Source organism: Anguilla anguilla, chromosome 1 (assembly GCF_013347855.1).
Source record: "Anguilla anguilla isolate fAngAng1 chromosome 1, fAngAng1.pri, whole genome shotgun sequence".
Classification (NCBI taxonomy): Eukaryota; Metazoa; Chordata; class Actinopteri; order Anguilliformes; family Anguillidae; genus Anguilla; species Anguilla anguilla.
Genome location: NC_049201.1, coordinates 13,085,056 through 13,108,423, shown reverse-complemented (window position 1 = coordinate 13,108,423; position 23,368 = coordinate 13,085,056). Strand labels below are relative to the sequence as shown.

Genomic DNA, 23,368 nt, shown 5'->3' with positions numbered 1-23,368 from the left:
GTGTTTTAACGTCACACTGTAAAAGATCCTCCAGTGACAAGATTGCTCTCAAGTACGGAAAACTAGTACTTACATTGGGGGATGTTTGAATTAAACAGTTGATTAACGGAACTCCGTACTTCCAGAACTTCAGTTTAATTCGGAACATCAAAGCTACGCGTAACTGAAACGTTTCCGTAGCGTTGAAGAGTGATATGGAACCGTGAAAGTATGAACTAGGTGTTTTTCACCATTGTACAATAACGTAACATATATTTTAATGGAATGGTCCGCGAGTTGTTGCTCTTAAAACATTCTAATATCTGTATTCGTTGTTGCTTCTGTCGGGAATCGGTACATCAGCGCAGCAAGCTTCCTAGTTAGTTCAATGGACCACCTTGGATGATTCACATGCCTCCTCAATTTGCTAGTTGTCAAAAGGGTATTCTAAGTAGCAAGCTAGTTAGATAATTCGCTACCTAGTAATAATGAATATAACTGACGTTCGCTAATGTTATCGTTTTAAAAAGCACAGTTAGCCAACGTTAATGTGTGAGATAGTCTACTTATACTTTAAGCTTCCTCGTGTTTGATTGCTAGGCTGCTAGCTAACATAGTTGCAAACCTGTATCTGAGGTGTAAGGCTAGTCTGCAGTCCATATCTGCAGCAAAGTTGTGAGAAAGTAACAACTAACGTTAGTTGGATACCTGTACAATTTATCATTTGGATCAGTCATTTTAAATGTTGAAGTTTAACTTAGTTGCAGAATTCACATATTCGTATCCTGCAGAATATTTTATTTTATAGACAGGTTGGTGTAATAGAGCTGGAGGTGATGGGTTCTTTCCTGTTCCCTTATCTGAACCTTCACTTAAAATACACGTTTCCACTACTAATTTCTAGGCCCTTGTTTTCTGTCAATAAAGGTGATTCGTTCCTTTTCAAACTTGTCAAGCTTCCGAACGCTCCTTACTCAGAAAAAGAACGGAATCGATACGTTGGAAGTTACAAGAAAGAAAGTAAAGCGAAATACGTTAGTGACAAAGAAAGACCAGTTTATTCCAGATCCGTATTTGCAGCAGGAACAGCTAAGAAAATAGCCCAGTTATTGAAGAATAAGTGTGGAGATGAAGCACCAGAACAGCCGGAGCATAACCAGAGAGGCCAAGACTTTGAACTTCCAGACCATCCGCTCACCCCAGCAGAATGGAGGACTGTAAAAGAAAATGACAGAAGCTCTCGTCGATTTGAAATTCGGATGATTACTAGAATGTTGTCTACAGGGGCAGATATTGACGTGGCCAAATCTCTTCTAGCGTATGTAGCGTTAGAGACCGGAACTTTATCGTATGAATTGCTATTGAAGTACCTGGCCCTGTGTGTCCAGGGCAACCACCACTCGGAGGTCTTCGACGTCTATGATATCATGAAGAGTCGCTTCAAGGCTTTGGATACCGGTGCATGCAGTTTGTTTGTCAAGGGCTTCAGCAGGACTGAACGCTGGAAAGAGGCGCTGCCCATTTTGGAGAACATGAAAAAAGCGATCGTTCCATCCGCACGCAACTATGGTGACGTAATCGATGGGGCTTCGCGATATGGTGACAATGCAGCCGCGTGGGCATTGTACAGTGAGATTCTTGACAAGGGCTTAATCCCCAACCAGGAGACGTGGCAGACATTGTTTGAGAGCGGCCTTTCGGACCCTAGCAACGTTGAAAGACTTCAGTCTGTACTGTACTACATGAGAGACAATCAGATCTATCCAAAGGAGTCACTGACCAAAAGCATCAAAGCTTGGTTTGAGAGGTGAGGTGAAGTGCTGACAGTGAACATGTTAGATGGAATGATTTGTTTGTTCATGGACAAGGCCTTTTTATTTAAAATTCTAACACTCATTTTTCATCAGGCTTCCAGGTGATAAATGGAAAGGAAGCTGGTCCACTGCTGTACCTAGGTATTGATATTTGTGCATGTTTTCTTTTGGAGGTTATGGATTTAATTGCATGAAGCTCTGATAAATTCCAGGGTGTTTCTGATTGTTATTATTCTTAGCATTTACCAATATAAATCGGAGGCAGAATGCTGCACATACTTGTCTGAATGAAAAATGAAGCTGCTGTCGTCCTGTGTGCAGTGCTGTGTGTCAGAGCTGCCAGGCCAGACTGGAGTCCATTCAGCTCAGTGAGGAGGAGTACCGGCAGCTGAAGGATCAGGTGATGAAGGACATCATCGAGGGCCGGGACGTCTTCAACAAGACCACCCCTGAGGTGTGGGTTTTCTCTAATTCCATTCCTCTCCTCGTCTAGTCATCATCTCGTTTGCTTTCTCCTTCTAACTTTTTCCTGCTAAAACACTAAGCTCACTGTTTCAGTAATTCATGAAAGTCTGCGTTTGCATTTAGAGTCTATCTGAGTTGACCGAACTCAGACAGTTGTGCGAGGTTTGGGGGAACTTTGTGCTCTTGTGCTTAGCTTTTTTTCAATGGTTATTATTCATACAGCTACCCTGGGTGTCTCAACCACATTAATTATTCTTACATCTGGTTCTCTCCATCCATTTTACTCCTTGTTTTAGCCTCTTATTTGTCCCCAATAAAGAAGAGCCTAAGGAATACAACTAGTCCAGCTGATAGACTCAAGGTTTCAACAACAGCATCTCATTCCATATATAAAGCTGTAGCCTACTTCCATAACCAGCACACTACACTGTTGTCATAGTGACCAGTCAGTAGAGTTTACATAATAATTATTATTATTATTTTTATTACTTGTATTTATATAATGCTTTTCTCACTCAAAACACTCACAGTGAATCAGAATCCGAATCGGGTTTATTGGCCAAACATGCTTTTTTCACATGTAAGGAATTTGACTCCGGTTCACAGTAACTCACACTGTACTTACATTCCACAATGTCAACAACAAACAACAATGACAAACAACAACAAGAGTAGGTGTATGAATAAATTATTGCACTATGAACATGGCTGTGGGTAAGTACGACTATTTTTTGATAGACAGGTCACATGGCTGGGTTCATTGTTCATGAGAGTGATGGCATGTGGGAAGAAGCTTGTGATGTAGGGGAACTTACCTCAACCATCACCAATGTGTAGCACCCACCTGAGTGATGCATGACAGCCATCAGCTGAGGTAGAGAGTGGGAGAACAGCATTTTTTTAGTCAATTAAACTGGGGGATGATTAGGTGATTTAGCCATGACACCAGGGAACCCCCTGTTCTTTGTGATGAGTGTCTAGGAATCCCCTCCGCTGCGCCGGGGTTTATTTTACCAGAGGGAAGATCGCCCCCCCCCCTACTGGGCTACCAACGCCACTACCGGTGGCAACTTAGTTCTCCTAGGAGGTCTCATTTAAGTGCGAGCCCACACCTGCTTAGCTTCAGCCATTCAGCCAGAGCAGGGTACATGGTATGGCTGTTGAGATACATGTTGCTACATGTATCCTCATATTGTGCTCTGTTGTTGCAATGCACACTATTACTATTAAGATGCTTTCTTACGTTTTATTTCAAATGACACCATAACTTTAATCTCATAACTTTCTTAATATTAGCAGTTCAGGTAATCTTAGTTTTATTATGGTTTTATTGTGCCAGTTTAAGAAATTAAGTTCCTCTTAACATGCATTTATTGCTATGTCCACCAGATGGCAGTAGAGCCCCAGGGAATCAGTGGCAATTTAATGAGAAGGGGAAATCCAGTTTCACATTATCTGTTGAACGTTTTGTTTTTGTTAATCTGGTTGCCGTTTATAGAACCTCTGAGGGGCATAGTAGAGAAATACAAGAAGCAAATTATTTTGCGTTCCTGCACAAATGTTTTGCATTGCCTCACGATACGTTTGCATTCCCATGCAATGCTTTTGTGAAGGAATGCAAAATAATTTAGCTTGTTGAGAGAAGTACTTCCTGTTTTATATTAAGTATTTCTGAGTCCGTTACCAACATTTGTTTGATGCAAATGTGTTTGTGTCAAGCAGTTCAACTAATCCAATTGTACTTTTCCAGCTGGGTCTGGAAAAAAAAGGACAGCATGTCAGTGCTCAGCACCAGACGTGGATATGATATTAACCAAAGACAGCTGACGTGGGTGATTTGGTCAAGGGGACTTTCTTGAAGGGAAGTCCTCTTTTTTTCTGCATTTAATGTACATCCATGTCTGCCCATGAAGTTGCCTTGAGTACTGCAGCTAGTCACAAAACACACCAAACAAATGCAAAAGACTTGCTAGTGAATGCAAAAGTTTTGTGAGTGAACACAAAATAATTTGCTTTATTTTCTTTACCATTTCCCTCTGGGGCTCTGTACTTTTTTACTCAAAGGGCATATTTAAAATATTTAATTTTTGGCGTTAGCAAAGAGTATACGATTGTAGTCAGTTTTAACTGCTACCCATTTGTCAATGCATCACAATTATTCTTACCTTTATGTCTGACTAAACAAAATGTTGTTTTGGTTTTTGCCTGTGCTCTTTTCTCCAACCATGTTTTTGCAGAACATATTGTTTGCAGGTCAGATTTTGCACGGTGCGTGTGGAGGCTAAGTCCTTACAGCCTTAGTTTGTTGTTACTGGTGTGATAATTGTAGATAATGAATGCATATTGAATCTTTTTTAAACTGTGACAAGTGTGACTTTTAAACGGAACAAATGTGATCTGTTGGGTGCTTTTACGAGGAAACGAAAACCTCTAAAGACAGAGGGCGGACGTGAAAATAGCGCGTCGTCTTTTGCAGAGTCGGGTGGGCTCCTGATTTAGACCAGTTGCAGGGGATTCCCAGCACATGTTCCTGCCTGCTTCTCCGTTTGCTCTGCAGGCACATCACAGGTTCACAGCAAAGCCCTGAAGGTCAGAGCCCAGAGTCGGCTTGGAGGTAAACTAAAAAGCCCCGTTCACTCCGATCTGGAGACCCAGGAACATTTCAGCAAACTCCAGCTGACACCTTTGTGTGAACGAGTACGTACTTGTCAGGAGTTCGCACCAATAAGTACGTGTCAGCCTGTTGTGCTTCCCAACCTTGTGTAATTGGCAAATTCTTCATGGGCAATCTTTGCTGTTGAAAGAACATTAAAAAAAAATTCCCAGGAATTTGTGTGAGGTGTGCACTGTGCATAATAATCCTGTAAGATCAGGAAACTCTAGTTCCCCTGTTGAGCAAGAACAGTCTCCACTAAATTCAACAGAAGCGTTTACACACCATTTCCTGCCTTGTTCATTTAGTTGTAGTAACAATAGTTGAAGGAAATTGGTGAGAAAGGGAAGCATAAAAATGACCATGCATAATCCTCACATCTCTGCCTTAGACCAGACGATATTAATCTGATATTGAATGTGGAGGGGGAAGAATCAGTTGACAAATGTCTAAATTTAAAATGTTGTTCCATCATGCATTTTTGCCATTCAGCACCCCAGCCGACCAATCCAGCATCCATTCCCCCGAAGGCAGCACCCCAAAGGTCCTGCAGCTGGCATTAAAATGAGACTATACACTGTGAGGTGGCTAATATTGCATGCAGTTAAAATCTCTCACCCAAAGCAGGAAATACGCACGTTATTCTCTCAAAAGGGAAATTACTCTTAGTTTTGCATGCTGTGTGCAGGCCTCGAGGCAGTGCTTCTGTAGATACTATCAGTAAAGAAGTGTGATGGTATAAGAAGCATGGTATGACTGATACCAAAAGTGAAATTATGCTTTTTGGGGCATGAAGATGAAGACCGGTTCCTTTTATCAGTAGTTTATCTCCCCTTCACATGGTTGAGTCTGTGCGTTGTGGAGTTAAAAGCATACGCTGACAAAAGGTGGTTGCATTTTCTCCTGTTTGTACTGACCCTTTTATGTTTCTCTTGGTAAATCTCATATGAGAAGCCCATCGCCGAGCTTCGCTCAGACTTATGAATGTGAGGCAATATGTAGCCAAATGAGCGGTTTCAAATTGTAGCAAAGAACAAAAAGAGCCGCCACGCAAGTGGAAAGTCCCTGGACTGTGTCCTTTAGCCTCAGCGCCGAGAGGTTTTTAATGAACTGAAGTCAGTTGGCTGCACAGCGGGGTCTCATTGACGAGCAGGAATACATTTCATATTTTGTCTCTGAAGAGTCAAATATATTACTGAAATGTTTCCTCTGAATAAGAAGGTCTTTTTTTTTGTAGTTGTATAATTCATTATACGTATAAGAATGGAGGTCCAGCCTTCTTATTTGCATGGATAGAACGCATGCATATTGCCTATTGTAACTGCTGGACATGGGAACCAATGATCGTAACCTGTAGTTAAGAATATGGACAATGTGCTGCCTTGTCCTATTACAATTCACCCAATCAGAGCCCCCAGATCAGGACCCCCCATTTGTTCCATTATTATCAGTAAAAAAAAGATAACACTGTTTTACACAATTCAGAGAGCAGTGATTCTCAGCAGAGTTGACCCACATTATGTGGGGGTTTTTTCCTTCCAGTTCTAAGAACATAACGGAAGTATTGAAATTACCATGAAATGCAATATGCATCCTGTCCACTGCAAGTTTCTGCAAGTAGCCCATGAGATAATGGAACACAGGTGAATCGGCAATTTTGCTTCGCCTTTGGTTGGGCACTGGCCTCTTGTGGTACACGCAATGTAATATTGTCTGCAGGGTTCATTTTCAAATGTTCGCCTAGCTTTTCCTCAAAACAAAAAGTGTTTGTAGATTTCTTCATTTTGTTTTCCCCCACACAAGATCCAAAGGTTGTTTTTTTTTTATTAGTCATCCAGATATTTTAATCTGCCAAACCACAGTTCTTCCTTGAACAGAAGTCCATATAATTAATCTCACATTGTTACCCAGTGCAGAAGCTGTTTTGCCTTTGGGCCATGTTTGGTTCTGATCCCGCATCTGTGAGAGCAGCATAAATGAAGGGTGGGTCTAGTCTAACAGTGGCTGGAGGAGGACTGACCGAGCACACAGCACCGAACCCCTGGGGTCGTTCGCCCTGTTCGTCAGGTCCCATCTTCTCTGGATTTAGAGGCCTGTCTGGGGACAGAGAGAAGGAAGTCGCGCATCTCTACTCGCTCTCCCCACGCCCGCTCTTTCCTGCCTAGCCCGCCCCTCCTGACAGCCATTGTGGAGGGGAACCTTGTGACCCCTCAGGCTGGGAATTCCCAGATCCTCCGTCCCGCTGGGCTTCTGCCCACGCAGGACCCTCCTGTCAGCAACACCCCCCGCTCCGCCACGGCATGCTAAGGCCCCGTGGTGATGGAAGCGTACTCCTGCACTAAAGGCTTGGAGGCTAACCAAGATGGCCGTTTTTTAGAGCAATGATGCGCTTACTGTTGGTCTTTGCTCTACATTGCTCATACCATTGCGACTTTTCTCTTTTCGAAGTCATAACTGAATAAATGCTTAATTTGTTGTTCTGTAAATGTGGAATGCTTGCAAAATAGTCTGTTCATACAATCCTGTTTAGTACAGGGTGTTTTATCTGTTGATGTTTTTCTTTAATATTTACTTAATCACATAATACCATACTGTGAGAAAGCAAAAGGAGGGCAGATGATTTAGCTTGAAAATACGCAGAGGATATGCAGATTTTATGAAAATATAAAGTAGGTAAAGTGTACATTTTTTATCCATACATTTGCTTTAGAATGGCTCTGCTCAGCACTTGTCTGTTTCTAGTTAAGTCATTCCTGCTCTGTGTTTGTGTCTGCAGAGAAACCAGTTCTTCGATTCACTAAATGCATGTCCACTTGATTGTCAATGCTTCTGTCCTGCAGCTTTTTGAATGAGTCACCCTGAGGGCTGAACATTTAGTGCTTTTATATCAAGGCTTTAAACTTGAAAAAGCTCTGCGATGCCCCCTGTGCAGAGATTCCCTTGATTGGCCCTTGAGCCGGGAGCTTGGGATTTTAGTGATATATTGGGAAGGTGGAGGAATGTTCACAGCAGCTTTTTTGTTTTGCTGTGAAACCCCTAACGGATCCGAGGAATTCCCCAAATATTTATAGGATTGCAGAAGAGTGTCTCCTCTGCATCCGCATCGCCCTCTCTGGTCAGGAAATGAGATTTAGCTGAACATGCATAGCACTACAAGCCCACTGCTATTGAACTGCCAGCATCCGAATATTTTCTGCAGGATTGCTTGTCATGGCAGCTCTCTGTTTTTAAAAGCCATACGGCAGTCACTCCAGGGGGTGCATCGAGTGTAATGGCAGTGTTTTTTTTTTTGGACAGAGTTAGGGTAGATACATGTAGGTTCTTTCTCAAGGTAATGAGCAATGTGTTTCTGAGCAGCTGAGCTGTGGTCGGGGAATTTCAGAACAGGGATGTGCTGCCATGGTGTTTTACGGAAGAAGAAGTAAAAGTGCAGTCGAGGGTCGCAGATGTGTTTTTCCAAAGTGCCAAAACAGTAAAACGCTTATAGTGTGGGAAATTGTCCTACCTTTTCAATTTCTGCATGTTTAAAACTGCAGTAGTGTTTGTATTGTATGCATATTTTTTTGTTCTGGTTTTATTATTAATCAATTATTATTACTGGTAACTGTGTGCAACTGCACAATTCTAATAAGAACCTGAACATTGATATTAACCTTTTATGCTTTATTTGGCACCAGGGCCACAGGATTGGGGTGGGGGGGGGGGGCAGGCGGCAGGCAAGCAGGCAGGCAGGCAGGCAGGCAACTGGGGCACTTTGTCCCAGGCCCAAGCTTAAGGGGAGCCCAGGATATCAGGTGGAACTATTTGTAATTTGTTACAAAATATGTTGGGGGGGTGGGGGGGCTTTCCCAATATATTTTGTCTCGGGCCTGAGAATTCATAGCTGTGGCCCTGTTTGGCACAGACAGACAACAGTGTGACCCCATGTATGGCCTTTGTCAGGTCGAAGGGGATGTTGCCACAGCACCCATAGAAAGAAAATGCTTTTTGTGCTTTATTTTTATACAGGGCCGATCACAGTGATCTGTGATCCCGAAAGCAGAGGTGCCTCCCTCAGAGGTTCCCGTGCTTCACGTGGCTCCAGACCTAGCTGCCGTAGCCTTGCTTCGCGCAGGCAGAGTAGTAGCGTTGTGAATTCCAGAGCTCGCGCAGGCTAAAATGCCTCCATTGTGTGGCTGGGTTTCCTCGTGCCGCGCCATTGTTTTTCTTTTCTCCTTCCCTCCGAAACACAGCTGACAGAGCTTCCGTGCAGAATGAAAAGTACTGAAGCTGGGAGGGACACCGCAGGAAATTCCCCCGCAGATCTCTACGGTCCTGTTTGCATTCAGGCCCAGCGCCTTTCTGGATGCACGCCAGTGTTGAATTTAAAAAAAAAACAAGAGCTAAATAAAACCCCTCGCTTCGAGTTTAAAAACTATTTTGGAACCCTGCCTGGGAGCCTCTGTTGTTCATAGAGTTACTTTGGTTCACTTTGCGAGCTTGTGGTGTTTGTCATGCAAGTTCAGTCATGGTGTTTTGCCCAAGCAGGGTAAACTCCTGTCAGGAAACCCTCTGAACAGGCAATCCTGGGAATGAAATTGGAATGCGAGCTATCATCACTGTATGGCAGACGGCAAACACATTTCCATGCTTTTCTGTCGTTCAGTTAGCTATCGATGCACAGCAACACAAGTGAAACTCATGAATGACTGATGTTCCCCTTTCCTGTAGGAGCTGGAGAGCTTCAAGGCTTTTGTGAAGCGGAAACCAGCTTTCGATGTGGTCGTCGATGGCCTCAATGTGGCCAACACAACCGCCAAAGGGAGTCAGTCTGAGACGGTGAGTGGCGAGGATTCTAATTTGGTCTTTGCATCTCTTCCGTCTCTCCCCCTTGATCATTTCAGTGCAAAGTATAAACAAATATAGTTTTTCCAAAAAACGTGTAGAGCCCCAGAGTTTAAAAAGTCTTGAAGGGGTGTCAAAGTGTTTTTCTAGCCCAAGCAAACCTCTGCTCTGCCTAGGAGAGGTGTGCTGTGAGACAGTTGGCTCAGGCCTTCCAATCAAGTCCTCATGGTTGTCTTTTTTTTTTATTGTGCAGCTACAGGTTTTAAGATTTTTTAAGACGTTGCATACAGATTCAAATGAAGTGATGCTGTGGCATGCTGGAAGCCGGCTCCTTGCAGACCAGGCCTAATAGTTCACAAGTACTTGTGCCTGCATTAGCCAAAAGCTCCACTCACAACGGCCACTTCAATTCTGCCAGCAGCATGCAGCAAGTCCTGAAACGCTTCTCATTCAGAGCCCTTGTTGCAGACAGGAACTACTGGTAATGCTGCTTCTAAGGGTGTGTTCAGAAGCAGGGTTGTTGCACCTTGGTGTTAGCCTGACGAGCGGTTGCTATGTGTGACTGTTCTGGTCTTTACGTACACTCCAGACACACCCCAAGGAATCGCTTTGCCCCACCCAACTCTGTGCCCATTTTTAAATGGCACCGGGAGCAGCTTGTGTCAAAACACACTGTTGGCATGGCAACGGGCCTGCAGTTCCTACTTTGTTAGGACAGACAGCAAGGAGAGTGAAAGGCAGTGACTCATTTTCCCAGCCCTGGTTTAGGCTATGTTTGCACGCTGACCTCAGGTTCCTATGCTGATGTAATTCCACGTCGATTTGCACAATCCCTGCTAGAACCGAAAGGGTGGTTTCCTGCTGCTACTGACGACCAGCTCAGATGCTTGATCGTAGCTGTGCTTGGGCCGCGTGTAGAATGGGAGTTTGGATACTAGAAAGGGAGTGCACGCTCGGAAATGTAGGGGGAATTTCATGATTAAATAAAATTTAAATCATTGCTTGGTTTGTCCCTTTTTAACTTGTGACAGTGGTATTTAAGTTGTGACTGTGTTCAGTAGATAAAAGCGCAGCAACCAAAAATAACCCATTTTATCGGGACTACTTTTGACGGAAGGCATTCCTTTTGATCCTATTTCATACAAAGCAAACCACATGGGAATTTGGTTCTGTAAGAGAAAAGGCCAACTATGCAGTATTCTCAGATCAGTCTCCTTCTGACGGGAAGACAGATTTTAATGAGGGACTCTACCTGGCTCAGGTCATTGTTTATAAAGTATTGGTTGGCAGGGTAGGGAAAGCCCCGATTCTCCAAGAGTGAAATTCCACTAAGTTCCCAAAGTTTCACTGGGTAATGAGGAAAGCTCCCTCCTGCCCCTTTTGTTGTTGCAAAAAACCCTGCAATTCATAAATTAATGACTTTTTTTTGGGGTGTGGGGGGGGTCTCATTTCATGTCTCAATCATTCCACAGCCGCCTGACGTAGAGAAGCATGATTTACTCGAGACACAAAGTCTACCCCTCAAACGCGTCTCATTTTTTCCGTTCCCCACCGGTAAAGACCCTTTGAAACCTTTGACACATCACATGACCCCGGGGGGACTCTTTTGTGTTTGTATCTCGATACCCTGCACAGTCGCTATGCAGATTTTGCCCTCGATCTGTGGACAGTGAGTGCAGTTGGAGCTATGAACATGCTGAAGACAGCGCTCTACGGTTCCTCACACCTGCTGGCTTTTTTACTAGAAGTGCTGTCCTATCAGGAAGGAGGAAGACTTTTTACTTGTCCCATAACACCAGTGGCACTTCTGCATTTCTTTAACTTCTGAAACTCCTGAGACTATTCATATTCATAGTTACTGATTCTTTAGAGAAAAGAAACTTAATATATGACTGGAGGGCCAGGCTGTGAAATGGTAGTTTGGCCTCTAGAAAAGGAATGCGGGTACTTTTGTTGTTTTAATTTCTTGCTGTTTTCAGTGGATAAAGGCTAAAAGTGCAGCATTAAAAAATAACCCATTTTATCAGGGCTGCTTCTGACAGATCCACTGTCACCTGCACTGAGCTGGTCTCCTCTATCTCAGGTTTACATCAAAACCGTTTGTGTGAGATATAAAATATCATTTCAAAAATATCTGATTTAATGACAAGCCTAAAATTCTTTCCATGTCAGCTGCAATGTCTCACACATGACAGAGTGTCTTAAAGATGCTTCTAGATATCGCATCTTTGTCAGTGTCACATGCTCCGCGAGTCTGCCAGCCCATTGGTTTAGTCGGTTGCATTCTTTCCCCGTGTCGCTGGGTTCTCCCCCTTTACACAAAGCAGCTTCTCGACTTATCATGGCTGAGCCCAGTGTGGTCGGAACAGGGTTTCTCGATTCAGAGAAGGAATTTCTGATGCGAGTATGTTTTCCATTCTGCCCCGGTCCTGTGACCCTTGTGGTCACGGTTCTGCTCACTGGGCCCTGTTGTAAGCAGGCTGCTGGGGATCTGATAATCTGGCTCTTTCCCCACATCGACTTCCTGTGGGGGAGGTTTCTCAAGTATTTTTAGATTCGCTCTTACAGAAGCATTTAAAGTCTTTGTTCAGCACAGACCTCAGCTTTTACACAGCTCTGGTGGTTTCTCTGTTTAAAGAATGTGTTGTGTGTTGCAGTGCACGGCGACTTTAAAAGTTAGTTCGTGAGCTGAGGAAATATTTAATTCCGCCGGTTGTTTTGGATTTCAGGGCTTGCAGGTTCTATTTAAAGCCCTGTGCAATGGTGACGTTAGAGCTCTGGTATATTTAGGTATGGATGTCCTTTCCCTTTTCCTCTTGGACATCCCACAGCAGCTAAATTCTGCAGATGACCTGCTGCGTTTCCTGTCATCGGGAAGCGGCAGAAACTGTGCAGCCGTTAATTTATGGCCGTCCAGATCAACAGGTACCCTTCTGAGGCGCAGGGTGCAGTGTGTGCCACACTGCTGCTTCTCAGAGCCCGCTGCCTGGCTACAGTGTTTCTGCTGTGACGCCCGTTGGCCTCTGGACGCTCTTTTGTCCGTTTCAGTTGCCCTGCACAAGCAAGCTTGTGTGTCATGTCTGTTTCACACACTCGTATTTATGAGGGGAAACGGATATTATTTTACCCTTTTTTTTCTAGCCAGTCAGTATGTCGAGACACGAGGCGATGTAGGCCTACTTGTTAAGCTGTGAGAATAGTTTGTCGGGGCATTTGTTCACGCTAATGCCCGAACGAGTACGAAAATGTTAATTGATCCATTTACTGGAACTGTGCTGTATGCATGTGTGCATATTATGTCCATGTGTTTCTTCAGCATTAAAAACAAGCTTCTTTAAGTCTGAGCTGGTTTGCCCAGACTGTGGACTGAATGTTAAATTTGTCTCCTCGGATCTTCTCTGCTTTCCTTGTTAATTCTGAGCTGTTAGCTGTCCTTTCCGAAAATTCAGCCTGGTTTCGTTCAAAGGAACTCGTTTCCCATTTCCCTGGAATTCCATGAGGTCTCACTGAACATTATTGGTTTGCATACAGAGAGATAGAAATAGGTCTGAGATATCTGTTGGATGGCTTCGTTTCTTGAGTGTAGCGTTAGGACCCAAGCAGATCTTTTGTCACACATTAAGTGATGCGCTACAATCACCAGAACAATTCATACAAATCAGGTTGAACGACAGCAATAAAACCAAGCGACACAAATGAAACTCATATGGCTGCATCCCTGATGACTCGCTGATTAGCCAGCTGCATTTCACCTGGAATCATCAAGTCATTTGAGGGTGTCCCCTGAGGAATGAGGAAGCGTTACCCTCTATTGCTCCCTTCTCACGAATGCACATGCATATTCATGTTCTGGTTAACACCAAAGCACAAAACCGCACCCTGAGAAGCAGGATTACTAGTAATTCCTGTCAGCATTAAGTGAAGACCGAAAACGCTTTGCCTTCTGCCAGTAACAAGGGAATTTTTTGGATTAAGAAAGCTTTTTACGGTTAACTACCCATCGTATCCATGGAGTTAAAAATGCATGCGCATAGGGGCAACAGTAGGCTGTCCCAAATGTAGCCATCTTAAACCCTTCCACTGTCTGCAAGTGTGTACTGAGATGAGACAACGTGTAAAGTTTGAAGGTGGGGAGAACCCTCCCCTGCACCGCATGTTCAGTAGGAGTGTGACTAGCGTAGCTCTGCTCCAGCATTAAATGTGTTCAGCTTCTCACTGTTATCTGCGCCTTTGCATGTGGAAACAAGAGCTCTAAAACTGTCAGTTCTGCAGTCACGTGATAAGGCAAAGTAAAACACCTGTGCAGCCTTGAAACTCCAATACTACAGGGCAACGGTGTCTGCTGGTTTTTGGTGTGTTTCAGCACTTAAGTCCTTAAGTCACTGATGGACTAACAAGGCCATAGACCTTGTTTTCATGGCCCTAATTGGCTGCCAGTTGAAAATAACCCACACAAATCTGCAGACACCACAGCTTTACAGGACTAGTAGTATGATAATGCTTGAGCCGAGTGAAATACATCATAGAGGCCGCATTACAGTTTGACCTCTGCCATACCACACAGTAACGCCGGCCAGCACATAACTGCAACATGGCTGCACGAGGACGATACGCAGTCAGTCCTGTTGCGCTGTGCCTCGAGTGCACTGTGGAAGCTGCCATTTTTAGGGGCTGTGAAAGGGCATGCACTGAGCTGATCTCCTGCTGCAGGCAGCGGTTAGGACGCAGGGCAGGAAGCGAGGCCGAACGCCCACAGAACCCCTTTCAGACCCGCGGCGAGACAAACGGGGGATTTCTGCCCTATTGTGATATGACTAACAGGAGCAGCCGCACAGAGTGTTAAAAATGTAGGTTTTTTGATGTGTTTTTTTTTTTTTTTTTTCTCCTGTCTGGAGTTTTGATTATGGTTCTGACTTTTGTCCCACTTGTCGCTCATATTTAACAGCTAATGCTTGAGACGCCAACCTCTAAACATGTATCTACTGTGAGTTATCTGCTGGTGATCTTCGTTAGAAGACACTGTTGACTGTTTATATCAATCCAAAGTCAAAATACTTATCATATCACTACACTATGTTCTTGAGGTTTTGTAGAACAGATAACAAATGTAAGAACACAATTTTGGCAAAAGCCTTTTACATAGGAAGCACGTCTCTGTGTACAGTGAGGACATCTAGATGTGATTGTATTCTCAGAAACTGAGCAGGAAACTTTAATATAAATTAATCCCTCCCTTGAACATTCCTGAATCAACAGTCCTGCGCACGTGTATTGAGTGTAATCAAAACGTGTTTGTAATAATCGTTTATTGTTTATTTGTAACAAGGGCGCACCGTTATCATTATTATCATTGAAGAAAGTGGCGGAACTTCCTGGGAGTACGTAGTCCAGACTGAAAAATGCTCGTCTGTGTGTCCTTGAGGGGGCGTGCGCTAGCCTAGCAGCCTTTATGCCGTCTCAGACAGAAAAGATTCCGTGTTGGCAGAGGTCTTTTCACATGCGAGATGGGGTACGTCCCTTGCCCTCCCTGGGGAACTTTCTCTCTCAATGTGAGAGGGTGAGGGAGGGAGAGGGGAGGGGGTTTTCTCGGTGTTTTGGTGTAATTGGCCCAATGTCAACTTCTTCCTCTGCACATGTTCTGGCATGAACCTATTTGGAATGCAGTGCAAGCTAAGAGTCAGTCCGAATATGAGGGCCACCTTTACAAACACATTCTTCTTATCTAGAATTTAATTGTCACCTTTTAGGTTTTACTTTTTGTTTCTTCTCAGGAAGGAGTTCCTGTGTACAGAACAGTGATATTTCTGTTTTCAGCGATTCGCTCTGTTAGGAGACTCCTCCCCTCTATGAACACAGCCAGCCAATGGCCAGATCTATAGGAGGGGGATTTTAGCTGGGAAGTTTTGAATGGGACAGAGGGAACTGACCTTCACTTGTGGTGAATGGCACCTGGATGAGGTGAAAGGTTGGTAATCAGACAAGATACAGCAAGCCGAATATGGTGCTTTCCCAGAGAAAAAAAAGCACATGATGTACATTAAATATAACTACACTTAATATGAATCAGCACTAAGTGTTACACAGGAATCAATTTCTTAATCCCATTACATGGAGTTCATATGTACTGCTGCCAGTGTCACTTCACCCATTATCATTGTGAAAGTTGACACACAGGTACTGCTTGTACAGCACAATGCAGTTATTTTATTTGGTCAAATGAGCGAAACTGAGAACAATAACTTAGTTGATACTTTACTAGTAATGTGGCCTATTTTTCTCCAAATATGCCTCTCACCCCACACTGTGACCATGGTGTCACAATACAGCTTGAAATTCGTAACAAATGTGCGGTATCTCTATTGCGAGGACCCTGCGATGAGATGATCCTGTGAAAATCACACTTGAGATTAATATTAATAATATTTTCAACAATCATGATACCTGAAAAATTTACTAAATTTCATTCTAAAAACTGATGGCTTAAATATTATATGAACACATTGTAAAATTAGATATGTAACTGTTAGTCTGAAATTTTAAGAGTTGTGCTCTGTCTGCGTAGTAAATGTTTCCCGTGCCGTCTTTCTGTCCTTCCTTGTTGTGCCAACGATAGGAGAGACCCACATCCCACTTCCTGTGCAACAGGAAACTCCCATGTAGGGTCTCTGAGAAAATGAGTGGGTGACACACTAAAGGATGACAAAATATAGGCCAGACAAAGACAGACAAAATAATTCCCCCCCCAGTGGTTGCGTCAGTTACTTCACACACAAGTTCAGCTAAGGGGAATTTCTCACAGATGAGGAGGGTGCGTAAAAGGTTATGCATCAAAAAAGGACAGCTCGGTGGATTCACTGTGGGGTTTTTCATTCACAAAAAACGAAAAAATATCAGTGTGGAGTTAAGAATGGAGGTTGTAACCACAAGGTCAGAGGTTAAAATGAAATTTGGGACACTTTCTGTCCCTTTGATCAAGGTACAGATTTGCTTCATAATAAATGTAATAAATGTATATGCAGTTAATATGCAAACTACATAAACTAAGTCAACCAGGACAAAGGCAACTGCTTTGCAGGTAGTAGGAAGTAGGAAGTCATATACAGAAAAGGAGCTGCATGATCGACATCATATGATGGCCAGATAACATCCACAACTGAATCATTGATTTTTATTATCTTGATCTCAGACTGTTGGGTGTATCTCTGATGATGAGCTCACTCCTTAACTTCTGTTTTCCATGCCGCCCACTCTCTTTTATGTGACTAGATTAAACGATATAAATCGTGAGAAGGAAAAATTGTTTTTTAAAAATGAGTATAACCCCCTCCCCCCCCATTGAGCATTAGTATCTGTATGAATTTGTACTCTAATGTACTGGTCTGATATGGGGGCGAGGGACTAAATATGTCAGTACCTTCCCTTCTAGCTACTGGCTGTGGTGTCCGCACTGGAGCAGCAGGGCCTGAGGATCCTGGTTCTGGGCAGGAAGCACATGCTGCGTCCCTCCCGTAGCTGGGACAGACATCACATGAGCCTCGTCCAGAAGAAGGCTCACTGCTTCTTCACTGACAACATGTGAGTCACCCCGGCTCCGGTTTCTTGCCTGTCTAGGAACGTGTCTCCCCGCACAAACACGATGGTTGCTGTTTGTCTGAGATGTTTTTGAACGGTTGACTGACCCCAGTTGTCCCTGTTTTTGTACATTATTGTACCCCCAAGCAATGAAAATCAATTTTATGTCTTATACGTGTATCTTGTAATTAAATGCAAAACTGAGCATTTTGAACTGTGCCCTGTAAACCTATAACCTGCTCCTGTTCTGTAATTCGAAATTAGCATAATAATGGGTTGTACAGATAACTGCCAAAATAAAAGGAAACACTTGAGTAAATGAGGGATACAAAGTATACTGAAAGTAGGGGTTTCCCCGCGTGTAGTTTAGTAAGCAATTAGCTCAGGTTTGTTTATAAAACAATTAATTACTTTCCTTATTATTTTAGCTACCATGGCTACAAGAGATCTAACTTGCTTTGAAAGAGGGGTGGTTGTTGGGGCATGTTTAGCATGAGCATCAGTGACTATGACTGCTGTTTCATGAATATGAGTGACTAATGGTGATGCTGGCATGGCAGTTGGAAGCAAAGTCATCAACTAGGGGCAACTGGTCAAAAACACCAGTGATGTCTGCACTGGTTATAGATTCAAGGCAAAACAGACAAGCAACCTTTTTTGGGCAGTTGTGTGTGTAGTTGCGCTGTGTAAAAGCCAGCCAACGCTTGACTGTACATTGGGTGTGATGAATCACACGGCACATGACTGTTACACTTGTTTTTGTCTGAGCAGTTCTGAGGATGACCCCTTCCTCCTGTACGCTGCCCTGCACTCTGGAAATCACTGCATCTTCGTCAGCAGGGACCTGATGCGGGACCACAAGGCCTGCCTGCCCAACGGTGCCATCAGACGCCTCTTTTTCAAGTGGCAGCGCGGGCACCAGCTTGTGCTGAGCACTTTCGTCCCCGGGAAAAGGGTTCGCTTCCAGGTGAGAGAGATATGAGAGGGAATGGAGGTTCAATGGAAGTTCATCCAACTTCCTACATATGGAGAAGAGAGCACTGTATACATTTTCTTTGCTTCATGTGCAAATAATCTTGGCTGAGCTCCTTTTGGTTCAGAGAAGCCAGTTAAGGCCATGGTTTGAAACCAGAATTTACCTACCAATGGCCAAAAATATTAGAACTGACCGGGGACACACTCAAAATAAATGTGGTTCTATGAACACCTACAGAGATTATGTGAACATGTCAAAGAATTTCACTTTCATTTTAAAGTGGCAAAGTACCTCATCAGTGGACACCACTTTCAAATAGTAAACTCCTGAAATAACAGCCATCAATCAAATGACAAATAAAGTACCAAATACCTGTGTATGAGTAAATGTGAACCTGTATTTACCACCTATTCTGTCTAAAGAGCTGTTATTGTGCAAATTTCAACATTTGTACTGTTTTAAAGGGGGAAAAAACACTTTGTATTCATTCAACTCCATGGATAGGATGGGTAGTTACAAAATAAAACAGAATGTGTCATGTCTGGATGGCAAACCGGTCAAATGCAACAAATTAGCAATATGTTTCAAATGTTGCAGCATTATGGTGAATATTAGATGTTATCTCCAGTATCATATTATTGAATATTCATTTAGTAGAGTATCAGGGTTCTCAAGAATGTTTTCTTTGTTCTCTCTTTTCAGCAAATACAGAGTTTTGACACCATCATTCAGACAGACGGAACATCCTGGCACATTCCTTATGATGAGGACGGGGGTGACCGATGCACATATGAAGTGCCTCAGAAGTGGCTCTGTCTCTCCAGGGTGGACTAAAGCAAAATGACCTTGTTTCTCTTTGGCACATTCAGTAAAGACCATTGGTCAGACCTTATTTAAAGGGGATCTGCTTTAAAAAAATAAAATAAAAAAAGTTAATAAAAATTATTTCACAAAATGTTATGTGTGTCAATATGTTTTGGGCATGTTTCACTATCTCTGTAGTCACAGACACTATGTCTCCAGAACATCTGTAAAGGGAAGCTGCAGTTTATGAAATTAGTTTCCTGCAATCTAATTGCATATAGCCTACCAAGCTTAGTCCAGCATTGTGCTATAGGTCAGTGGTTGAGTTGGCGTTTATTTTTGCTTCCAACTGGAGCCCCAGCTTGTCAAAATCAGATTCCTCGGAAATCACCGGATTTATAAGCAAAGCACATGCTTGAATTTGGGTGAACTGATCGTACCAACTTGGTCACACCCATAATTCCGTATGTTTATGAGCCTGATACTTGAGGTATAAATACCATAATTCACGCATCTGTTAAAATGACATACAATAATTGTGTAACGTCTGCAATTACTTTATGTAGCGTATGACTATATCAACCGATTGGTAAATCGAAAGCACACAAGCTTGTTAATTTTGTACTATAGGCCTAGCTAATGTTAGTTTGCAAGTAAATCGGAAAACAACTCTACTTCCAGACACAAGCCAGCTAGTATGTTTAAAATAGGACGATAAAAATATGAATTAAATAACTGCCGCTACAAAGCTTTGAATATCGCAAGCACTATAAAGAATTCACTGAAAACCGTTTAAAACCTGTACTGTCATGATCAGAATAGTGGCCCATCAACCCCATAGACATGCATAATGTGTACGCTCCATGACCAACGCCAAGAAATGAACTGCTGCTGCTAGAAATTGTTCTCGCCGGAAATGATTTTCATGTGGTTACAGTACTGTTTCCGGGTGAACCCTGTCTAATGCAGTGTCACAGTTCTCTGTTGTTTTCACTTTTTATACTTGAATACTTCTTAAATAAAAATTACGATGTCCAGGGGATCTACTGCAGGGTTCGATCGACACATTACCATCTTCTCCCCGGAAGGTAGACTCTACCAAGTAGGTTAGTAGACGGAACTAAGCTAGCGAGCTATCTTTCTTCTCTACTGCAATTTTGACAACGTCTTTGCCCAGTCATTATGGGTTTCCTTATCCACAGTAATAAAGCAAGCTTCTGTTGTATCGCCTTTAAATGTTTTGTTGTTAGGTTTTGAAAAGTGCATGTTGCTGGGCCAATATTAACTTCATTAACTTGTTTGTTCGATAGCTATATAAGTTAGCTTGCTAACTAGCTACCCTGCAAATATTTGAAGAACAGTCACTTGCATAAAGAAAAATTGCTAACTGATGTCGGCTAGTCCACCTTTATTTTTTACCGGCCTAGACTAGTTACCTAGTTACCCGGCAGGTAGCAAGCAGGCCGCAAACAAAGCTAGTTTGTTTATTAGTCGTTTTTATTAGCTGGTCAATTCCTAATCAGTGTAACTAACGTTATCTACTAGGCTATATTATGTTACTGCTTGAATGGCTTCTTTGGGTCTTCTTCGCACCAGAGTGTAGGCCTACCAGCTGAAGTAATTCTGTGTTTTCATTGGAAAAGCAAACCACTATGGATAAATTGGCTACAATTAACATAATAACAAAAACAAAATAATTATTTTACATATGGATTGCTTTTAAATGTACTTTATAATAATGGAGTGCTCGTAACGTGGTTTTAATTTCAACAGAATATGCATTCAAGGCTATAAACCAAGGTGGCCTCACCTCTGTAGCTGTCCGGGGCAAAGACTGCGCAGTTGTCGTCACACAGAAAAAAGTACCGGTACGTGCATACGGACTTAGTAACTGCCAGCACTGAACATACTCATTGAAACTAAACTTGATAAAAAGTTATTTTTTTGGTCTGTGTTCTCACAGGATAAGTTACTAGATGATTCCACTGTCACCCACTTGTTCAGAATAACTGAAAACATTGGCTGTGTGATGTCTGGCATGACAGGTAAGATGCTCACAATTTTACCCTGGGTGAATCCATTCAAATACTTGTGGATGCAAAACCTTTTGTAATATATAATCTATATGTACAAATATACATAACACAGACTGGCTTTGTCTGGGAAACACTGATAAATGTTTTATTCCTCTTAGTGTGACTTGGAATGCTGTGTTAATGAGTCCTGATTATACCCTCAGCTGACAGTAGGTCCCAAGTGCAGAGAGCTCGCTATGAAGCAGCTAACTGGATGTACAAGTACGGCTATGAGATCCCAGTGGATATGCTGTGCAAGAGGATCGCCGACATCTCTCAGGTGTACACACAGAACGCTGAGATGAGACCTCTTGGGTGTTGTAAGTATTCCCCTTCTTTCTGGCATGCAGAATGACTGTGTGTTGCAATTGTGGTGTACTGTCCACTGCTGCTTTTTGTGACTACTGTGGTTGTGAGTGACTGCACAATTTTGTAATCAAGTGAATTTAGGCCTGTGTCTTAGTTTACATCATGTGAGCAATGGCATCATTTTGAGCGGTCAAAAATACTGACACTGAAGCAATGGAAGACATACCTCTCTAATGTAGAAAGAGCTCTCTGAATCCCACGTGTTGTGACCTCTAGTCATTGTCTGAATACAGACAACCCCAGATATGTACAAGGTAAAAAAAATTTAAAAAAATCACAGTTATCATCAAAACAGCATGTTTAAAAAATGAAACAAAGAAGTCTTCACCATGCGTTTGTAGTATCAGCATCATTCCATTGTGTTCTTCCAACTCTCCACGTCATCACCGTTCTTTTTTAATGCAGTCTTTTTCTTGCTTGTATAAGGCACTGCAAGTATTGAATGAGGATTTAATGATTTTTTAAAATGTATTACAGGTATGATTCTGATTGGTGTGGATGAGGAACGCAGCCCTCAGGTATACAAATGTGATCCCGCTGGCTACTACTGTGGCTTCAAGGCTACCGCCGCAGGGGTGAAGCAGACAGAGGCCACCAGTTTCCTGGAGAAGAAGGTTAAGAAGAAACTGGACTGGACCTTTGAACAAACGATAGAGGTAAGACACCCTCCTGTAAGTAGAAGTGGTAAGCAGTGGGGCGAAATGCAATAAAATGGCAGTACTCCCACAGCATGTAATGCTGTTTCTTTCACTGTGATATTTTTGCATGTATGGTTTGTCTGGGAACATTTGACAAGGCCAATGTGTTTAAAATTATGGTAATTTATTTTGAGCAGTAATGAAACCTATTCATTATGAATTTAAGCTTTGAAGTGACATTTTCCTTTCCTTTTTTTGAAGTGCTAAACTGCACCTCACTTTGGGTAAAAAGTTGAAAAGGAAGAACATTGAAAATGAAATTATTGCTCAGTGCAGTTTGGTTATGTTTTGCTATGTTTTTTCCCCTTATTTTTTCCCCTTAGAGCTGAGTTGACTTTTTCGGTTGAAGTTTTTTCCTCTTGTTCCCACTAGACAGCAATAAGTTGCCTGACAACAGTGCTGTCCATTGACTTCAAGCCCTCAGAGTTGGAGATTGGAGTGGTCACAACGGAGGAGCCCAAATTCAGGTAAGACGGCGTGAGAACAATGTCTTACGGTGAAGGATGCAGAGCACATCAAAGCCCTATGCAAGATAGGAGCAGGAAATAACAACCTCTATACAAGCGTTTGCAGAAAGCAGTGGCAGCCCAGGTTCCACAAAGCTTGCAGAGATCTGATGCCCTTGTCATACCTCTGTGCTTTCACTAGGATCCTTTCAGAGGCAGATATTGATGTTCACCTGATGGCTCTGTCAGAGAGAGACTGAGGCCAGCCACTGGCTCCGATGCTGTTCCAGACCGGAACAAGACCCCTGAAAGCACTACTACAGATATTTAAATGCAGGTCAACAATCAAGTGACAAGTTGTTTGCTGTTTATTTACCCAGTTTCATTAAAGATGACATTTTGGAGAAACGTATCTCTTCGGCGTCTTCTTTCTGGAAATGGGGCTTGTGGGGTTTTCCCCTCAACTGAGATTTTAAATATTTATCACCTCTCTCCAATAAACATTAAAAAGTTAAAGTTTATTAAAAATGTATGAAATTATCCTGTTTTTTTCACACACTACATTTTTTCCTGAGCAAACAGTATTAGCAATAAATAGTTGTTTTGTATTTTAGCCCCCATTTAATGTGTTACCGTTAAAAGTGGTCCCATGAAAGCATCAACTTAAAATTCCCATTTTTCACTATCATATTT

At 42.7% G+C, this 23,368-nt stretch overlaps 2 protein-coding genes across 2 annotated transcripts; both read left to right on the top strand.

Moving 5' to 3' along the window:
- Positions 1-8: 8 nt before the first annotated feature.
- On the top strand, positions 9-19,228 carry prorp (protein only RNase P catalytic subunit). The gene is made up of 7 exons (XM_035385371.1): positions 9-1,786; positions 1,887-1,934; positions 2,115-2,247; positions 9,622-9,729; positions 17,162-17,310; positions 18,079-18,274; positions 18,986-19,228. Exons 1-7 carry the CDS (start codon positions 816-818, stop codon positions 19,115-19,117), a joined length of 1,737 nt encoding a protein of 578 aa, XP_035241262.1. The 5' UTR covers positions 9-815; the 3' UTR covers positions 19,118-19,228.
- Positions 19,229-19,998: 770 nt separating this feature from the next.
- Positions 19,999-23,087, top strand: psma6a (proteasome 20S subunit alpha 6a). The gene is made up of 7 exons (XM_035385359.1): positions 19,999-20,193; positions 20,861-20,955; positions 21,051-21,132; positions 21,327-21,482; positions 22,009-22,187; positions 22,602-22,696; positions 22,878-23,087. The coding sequence occupies exons 1-7, from the start codon at positions 20,118-20,120 to the stop codon at positions 22,933-22,935; spliced, it is 741 nt and encodes a 246-aa protein (XP_035241250.1). The 5' UTR covers positions 19,999-20,117; the 3' UTR covers positions 22,936-23,087.
- Positions 23,088-23,368: the final 281 nt, after the last annotated feature.